Source organism: Bidens hawaiensis, unplaced genomic scaffold (genome assembly GCF_021521415.1).
Source record: "Bidens hawaiensis isolate Kalapana, Puna unplaced genomic scaffold, B.hawaiensis_p1.1 tig00015691_1, whole genome shotgun sequence".
In the NCBI taxonomy this organism is placed as follows: domain Eukaryota; kingdom Viridiplantae; phylum Streptophyta; class Magnoliopsida; order Asterales; family Asteraceae; genus Bidens; species Bidens hawaiensis.
In genome coordinates, this window is record NW_027505001.1 from 67,644 (window position 1) to 75,728 (window position 8,085).

Sequence of the window (8,085 nt, forward strand, 5' to 3'; positions counted from 1 at the left end):
TGAATACCCTATGCCTAAAAGTATTGTTATTACTATTTTTTTTTAATTTATTCAAAAGAATCAAGAGTCGTTAAGAGGAGGCCATGATTACCTAATGAATTGATAAGGTTAAGACTTAGACGTTTCGAGCCAAGTAGGGTTTCTATATTGAATCCCATACAGACATATCATATCCTATCAAAGCTATGTTTTTGTTTATATATATGTATCAATGTATGTATGTTACACATAACCATAGTAGTGCAACAATCAGTACCTCTTCACAATGGAACTTTGTGTAACCAAATCAAATGGCAAACTGGTTGCACCAAGCGGGCCAACTCTGTCGACCATGCTTGATCTATCACGAATCGATAGACTACCAGGTCTTAGATTCAATGCACAAACACTTCACGTGTTTGAGCCAATTGGCCCTCATGGGGCCGCGTGGCCCATCATACGTGAGGCCTTGTCCAATGCTTTGGTCCTTTACTATCCTCTAGCCGGTCGTCTTTCTCCAGATGGTTCTTGCATCGATTGCACCAGTGATGGTGTTTGGTTTGTGGAGGCAACGGCCACTTGTACCCTTCACTCGGTTGGTTATTTTAAGGATGTCGCGATGATTTCGTTTGATGACTTACTTCCATCCCATCCTCTTGAGAATCAAGGAATCAATCCTTTTGTTCTAATGCAGGTATAGAGAAACACTGTAAAATAGTAACCAAGTTTCAAGATAAGAGCATGTATGAGCTTATTGAAGCCGATAAATTTATTATTTAATATTTTATCCTTAAACTACGCATTTCTCTTACGCAGATAACAGAATTTGATGAGGGCGGGTTCGTAATGGGCCTCATATTTAGCCATACTATTTGTGACGGTCTAGGAGCCGCACAATTTCTTACCGCAGTCAGCGAGTGTGCTAGAGGTGTTGACCCATTGACCGTAACCCCATCATGGCACCGTAACTTCATTCCACCATCTTCGACCACCATTCCGCCACCACATTTCACACCACCAGATTACCATCTCGAGCAAGCCACCATCGACATTCCACTAGATCAAATCACTCAACTCAAACATAAACTCATGGAAGAATCTTTACAACAGTGTTCAACTTTTGAACTTATAGCAGCCATTTTATGGATGAACCGGACTAGAGCAATTAAATCCGGTTCAGAAAGTAAAACTAAAACAATGAGACTTGTGTTTTTCGCAGACTGTCCGTCGCTGGTGTCACCACCATTACCAAAAGGTTTCTACGGAAACTGTTTCTTCCCGGTGACTGTTACCGCATCCAACGAGACACTAGCACAAGCACCGATCATTGAGGTCGTTCGAATGACTCAGGGAGCCAAAGCTAGGCTGCCAGAAGAATTCTCAGACTGGATTAAGGAAGAAATTGGCCAGAGTACAAATGAAGATCCTTTTGCACCACAATTAGGATATGAAACTTTGTTTATTACGGACTGGAGAAGGCTTGGTTTCGAGCAAATTGACTATGGAAGTGGACCAGCAGTTCATGTTGTTCCGACGCAGGGCTCTGCGGTCATACCTTCTGCGATTATCGGCAGCGTGCCACGTCCAGATAAAGGAGTACGGCTCATGACATGGTGTGTGGAGAACCACCATCTTCAACCTTTTCTTCAATCCATCCCTACAATATTGTTACCTCATTAAGTGTTGTCACTTTGAAGTTTCTATATCATATATATCATGGTTTTGATGTTAATTTCTGTTTCATTATGTCTTTATAAACTTCTTTTTATTTTGTATAAAACAATAAAAAACGTTGTTAAGCGCGGCATCTGTGACAAACTGGATAAATATTAATAAAACTGTTGAATATAAGCCTAGGTATTGTGAAGCATGATTTGTTAACCTAAAGTGCTTGTCATCTAGATAGTAAGTCATAAACTAACTTATCAAACTTGTGTAATGGAGGGGTTTTAACTAACTAACACCTATTTATTATTCAATATTTTTTATATGAAAAATAATAAAAAATGATTTTATTGGTTAAGAATTAGCTGGGCCCACATCCCCTCACTCTTAGCGCTCGCCACCATGGGCGAGGTTAAGGAGCGGTATTTGGCGGATGAAAGTGGTCCTACAAGAGGCACACATGCGACATCACGACTAGTGGCTAGTAACTTGCATGAGGTTACTAGTGGAGTTGACGACTGAGTAATTAAGTAGGGTTGCAGTCATATTTAGGGGTGTTCATCGGATTGGATAACGGATTATTCGGTTTATTCAGTTTAGATTGTTCGGATTTATAATATTTAGGATCCCCTATCCGATATCCGATCCGAACTGATTTCGGATTAATTCGGACCAGATTCTGATAATCCGAATAACCTAAAATAAACCGTATAACAAGCGTTCAATCAAACGTCTAATTAAATAAAAAATTCAAAACTGGAAGATTAAAATAAAACGTACATAAAGAAAAGTCAAAAATCACAAACATATCATGTTAGATAAATCAAACGATCAACACACTAAGTACATATGAAATATGACATCTTTTAATTGCTGAATATCATTAAAGTTTAACTAAATCCTGAATATCGTATATAAATATTTAGTGATAAAGCTGTTCTTGTTGTTATTATTATTATTTTAGCTTTCAGCATCTACCTGTTCTTAATTCAGAAGAGGACGAGTGAGCCGGCCGGCTATGATTATTGAAGAAACACTAATCGACCCCGACAGATTACGGATAATCTGGGGGTTGAATAGATGTTTCCCACGAGGGTTAGTCCGGCAAAGATGGTTGTTCTTCTGATGACCTGCAAAACAGACACCGTGAGCTCGTCACTGAGAAGGGGGGGTACCTCCTTGTGACCACCCTCCAGCGTGAGAATCAGACTAGATTGCTCTTGAATATAAGTGTATATTAAGATAAATGACTAGAGCAGATATCAGATAATATATGAAGATATAAGATGATGATACCGTTCCAAGGTGTTGGAGTATTTATAGCCGAAGGTAGGTGTCCAAGAAGGTACAGCCGGCTGTATAATATTCCTTTTCTACCAACTGTGGGCTACGCACGTGCCGTGCTGGTGGTTGGTGGGTAGGCAGCGGCTGATAGTGATATGGCCGGCTGTGTACTATTCCTTTTCCACCAACTGCAGGCTATGTACGTGCCACGACAAGGGTTGGTGAGTAGGCAGCGGCTGATAGTGACATTAAGTACTAGAGCGTGCTGCTCGTCGTACTGTTGTCAGTGAGCTGTCGCAGCTTTGGTCAGATCTTTTGTCCATACCTTGGCAGGTATAGTACAAAAGGTCCTCCAGTAGCGTACGGACTGGCTCATTTGGGCGGGAGAATTCCCGGCTTTGGGCGGGAGTATTCCCGGCTTGCTCATTCCCTCTTCAGGTGACATTACTGAATTATTTGAGAGTTAGTGCCTTGTGCGTGTAGCCTTGCTGTTAGTGCGGGTAGCCTTCCCTGATGGCTAGTATCCGCAGCTGCGGGAACAGGCGGAGTACGTCACCATTGGGAGGCTTTTCCTGCGGGAACAGCTTGCGTACTGCGCGTAAGGACGTCATCTCTCTGAGCATGGTTGGTCCTGCGGATCCAGTTGGTCTTTGCGCAGACGTCCCTCTAAGGAGTCTTGCGAGTTCAACTGCGCAGACGTCCCTCTTCGAGGTGAGTCTTGCGGGTCCAACTGCGCAGACGTCCCTGTTTAAGGTGAGTCTTGCGGGTCCAACCGCGCAGACGTCCCTGTTCAAGGTGAGTCTTGCGGGTCCAACTGGGCTCTGCTGGGACCTACCTCTTCAATTATAGATAGACCCTTCAAGGCCATCTTTAACGTTGTTATATAAATGTATATGTTACAATGGATACCGATGCAACAATCACTTCTTCACAATGGAATTTGGTGTCACCAAAACAGATGGAAAACTGGTTGCACCAAGCGGGCCAACGCCATCGACCACACTTGATCTATCAGGCACTGCACGGACGCTTCATGTGTTTGAGCCAATTGGCCCGCTTGGTGCTGCCTGTTTGACCATACATGAGGCCCTGTCCAAGGCTTTGGTCCCTTACTATCCTCTAGCCGGCCGTATTTCTTCAGATGGTTCCACCATTGATTGCACTGGCGATGGTGTTTGGTTTGTGGAGGCATCGGCCGCTTGTAGCCTTCACTCGGTTGGTTACTTGAAAGATGTCACATTGACTCCTTTAGACGAGCTACTTCCATCCCATCCTCCTGAAAATCAAGGACTCGACCCTCTTGTTCTAATGCAGGTATGTAGTCTATGAGGACTAAATCCGTTTCTAAAGAAGGCAAGGGGGTTATCGTCATTAATATTAGGGTCGTTATATTCAAACACCACCCCTAATTTTTGATATATTTTTTAAATTAAATAGGTAAGTGGATCAAAAAGTTTACAAAATTTTGGCAAACGCAATGAAACAAAGACACTGAATCACACATTAGGCATCATTGGTAGCAATTTAGCCTAGCGTTGAAATCCAAGAAAAATGATTTGGCTGCACCACAATATGACATGTGTCGTGCCTAGCCGGCTACAAAGGAGCCTAAAGAGAACGATCATGCAAAGAAGGTGTCATATGCAATAGCAAGGCTCTTTCATGTCCTACACACTAGAGGACTACAGGCTCCTATATATGGAACCAATCTAATCAGGTACAATCGTTGCCAATATGGCCGGCTTAATGAGTTTGGAGGCCTAAATCGAAATGAAATTTTGTGGCCCTTTAATAAGCATTATGACAAAAAAATAATAAAAATATAACTGCTTTCTACAAGTTTTAAACTCATGACATATAGCTTAACAATAGCCAAGGTTTCCACCCGACCAATACATAACCTTGAGTTTACTTATAGCTTAATGTTTTTTATTTGAGTTTGAAAACCTTAATTAAGTGTGGGCCTAAAGCACTTGCCTGATTTCGCTGGCCCACGGATCGGCACTGGCTGCCAACACGAGCTGCCTAGCCGAACGAGTCTTGCACCATTTTAGCCGGCTTAAGCACGAAAGCAACCTAACAAGGTACTGTTTCAGTGTTACCTTCTAATGACAACACCTTCTTGGCATGATCATCCTCTTTGGCTCCTCTATAGCGTCAGCCCGAAATATGTAAGCTTGTGTGTTGCAAAATCACTTTTACTAGTTTCAGCACTAGGCTATAAAGTGTTGCCTAGATTATGCATCTTTGTTTCATTAAGGTTGCCCATTTTTGTGGTCCATTTTCCTATTTTAAAATTTTCCCCGTAATTTTTTATCTTAATCATGCATTTCTCTTATACGTAGATAACAGAATTCGGCGACGGGTTTGTAATGGGCCTCGTATTTAGCCACACGATTTGTGACGGTATAGGAGCCGCACAGTTTCTTAACGCAGTCGGGGAGTACGCAAGAGGCGTTGATCCTTTAACCGTTGAGCCATCATGGCACCGTAACTTCATTCCGCCACCAAAACTACCACCTCCAAACACCGTACCACTACCAAACGAGACAGAACTCCCAGATTACCATCTCGAGCAAGCCAGTATCGACATTTCCCTTGATCACATTAATCTACTCAAACAAAAGTTCATGAAAGAATCCCCAAAAAAACATTGTTCGACTTTCGAAATTGTGGCAGCTGTTTTATGGCAGAACCGTACTCTAGCAATAAAATCAGGTTCCGAAAATAAAACAATGAAACTTGTGTTTGCCGCAAATTGTAGGCCTTTTGTGAACCCGCCTTTACCAAAAGATTTCTACGGTAACTGTTTCTTCCCAGTGACTATTACCTCATCTAGCGAGACACTAGCAAAAGCCCCAATCGTTGACGTTGTTAGAATGATTCAAGCGGGCAAAGCTAATGTGCCCGAATATTTTTCCAAATGGATTAGGGAAGATTATGGTCCGAATAATGAAGACCCTTATGCAGCATCACTGGGTTATGAGACATTGTATTTAACAGAATGGGGATGGCTTGGTTTAAACGAAGTTGACTATGGAAACGGACCACCGGTTCATGTTGTTCCAATGCAAGGCTCCGCGGTCTTGCCGGTGGCGATTGTGGGCAGGCTGCCACGCCCAAGTAAAGGAGTACGGCTCATGACATGGTGTGTGGATAAACACCAGCTTGAACCTTTTCTTCATTCCTTCACTACAATCTTAAATCATTAATTGCCGTTGCAGATTTAAAATTTGTGTTTCATATTGTGGTTTGTGATTAATTTTAAGTTTCAATACCTCATTGTAATATTGTTGTATTTCTTTAATATTTTAAAAAAAATTGTTGATTGTTGCTATGAATTATATGCCTTGCAAACGTATATCAAAGGAAAAGGTAGTAGAATAACGAAGTTATAGTAACGAAAGAATAGCATTAAAAATGAGTTCTTCTAATATTGATAATTAGTAACGGATCCAATAATTTTTTAATGGGTTTAATTTTGTAAATGTTCCATTTATATATGTACTAGGTTATGTACCCGTGTTTTACACGGGTTGGACAACTTTAATTTTGAAAGTGATAATTTATGATAAATAAAGTTGAATAATACATTAAATAAGTACAAAGTTAAATTATAACTACTATTCACAAACTTAAATATATATCATAAATCTTTAAATACTTCTTTCGATACAAAATTAGATACACTAAAAATATGGTCGCAACTAAAGTAAAATAGTATTATGAGAACAAAAACGGTACAATCGATACGAACAAACCATCAGTAGAAGAAAATGTTCGATTAATCGATAAGGTTTTAATCGACAAAATATGGATAGAAAGAGATATTACGGTTACAGGTGAAAAGAAGGCGGGTCAGGTTCAATTAAATATTCACGTGTTTTTAACAATAAACCTGTTAAATAATGAAACTGTTTAGTTTATAAAAATGTTTTATAAATAAACCTAACGTTTATAAAAAATATAAAATACGTTTTGTAAAAGCAATTAGAGAAATCATTAAACAAAAAAAATATAAAAGAACTTTAAAAAATATGTATAATTAATAGGAGAGAGAGGCGGGAAGAAAGAATAATAATGCATAAGAGAATGACACATGGCATGAGAAAACTTTTATTTATTATATAGTATAGATAGTAGAGTTTAAAAATTTTTGGGTTGTTTTAACTATTCTAGTCAGGTAGGGTTCATCATATAATAAAAAAATTACAATAAATTTATAAAAAATCATCATTAGAAATTAAAGAACAAATAATATAAATACAATGATATTTTTTTTACTTGAGTAATAAGATGAAATTGGCTTTCTTTAAGAAGGATCTCATAAAAGATCATCCAATGTATATATTTTCGACAATTTATTATTTGAATATGATAAATCCAAGGTTCAAGGCTGGTTCCGAGAAGGCGAAAATTTTTTTGGGGCAAAGGCGAAATATTTTTTGGTCCTTAAGTAAAAGAAACATTTTGTTGAATTTAAACAATTTTAAATGGCCTTACTTGATTACGATTTGAATTGTGTAAAATTTTTTTGTATAAAAATAAGCTTAAAATTGTCACAAATAAGGCTAGAACCCATAACCTTTTAGTTAGATGCCATAGCCCTTTACCACTAGACCAAGCTAGTGGTTATGTAATTGTGTTGAAACATTGATTATACATATTATTTTTATAAAAATACAAACATTTTCTTTTGAAAAAAAAAAATTCCGGCCTAGCGGGGTGTCGGGCCTGTAACCGTCGACTACCCTGCCATGCCTCAAAGACGACCCTGCCAAGGTTTGATGGTTCTCTTTAGAAAATCTCTTAACATTCATGATGCATGCATTACCTACGAATCAAATTCAAGTTTAAACAAATTTACATCTAGTTCAAGCTAGTTTCTAACAAATTAACAATAAACAAGTAAACAAATTAACAATTAAAAATTTTAAAAAATTAACAAGTAACAGTTTAAAGAAATTATCATATTAACAATTTAAACATATAATGAGTAAACAAATTAACAACGTAGAATTTGTTTAGAATTTATTTAAACAAATTAACAATTTAAACATTCATTCTTTATATACAAAATAAACCTATTAGTTTTACGTATTTCGTTTTTGTCAAGCGATTGTATCAACCGTAATATAATATTGATTGTTGGATCAT

The 8,085-nt window shown here is 38.5% G+C and overlaps 2 protein-coding genes across 2 annotated transcripts; both read left to right on the forward strand.

The window, feature by feature from the left end:
- Positions 1-264: 264 nt before the first annotated feature.
- Positions 265-1,725, forward strand: LOC143609791 (acyl transferase 5-like). The gene is made up of 2 exons (XM_077084445.1): positions 265-673; positions 796-1,725. The coding sequence occupies exons 1-2, from the start codon at positions 266-268 to the stop codon at positions 1,657-1,659; spliced, it is 1,272 nt and encodes a 423-aa protein (XP_076940560.1). The 5' UTR covers position 265; the 3' UTR covers positions 1,660-1,725.
- A 2,136-nt stretch (positions 1,726-3,861) lies between these two features.
- On the forward strand, positions 3,862-6,140 carry LOC143609792 (acyl transferase 4-like). Its single transcript, XM_077084446.1, has 2 exons — positions 3,862-4,242; positions 5,274-6,140. The coding sequence occupies exons 1-2, from the start codon at positions 3,862-3,864 to the stop codon at positions 6,138-6,140; spliced, it is 1,248 nt and encodes a 415-aa protein (XP_076940561.1).
- Positions 6,141-8,085: the final 1,945 nt, after the last annotated feature.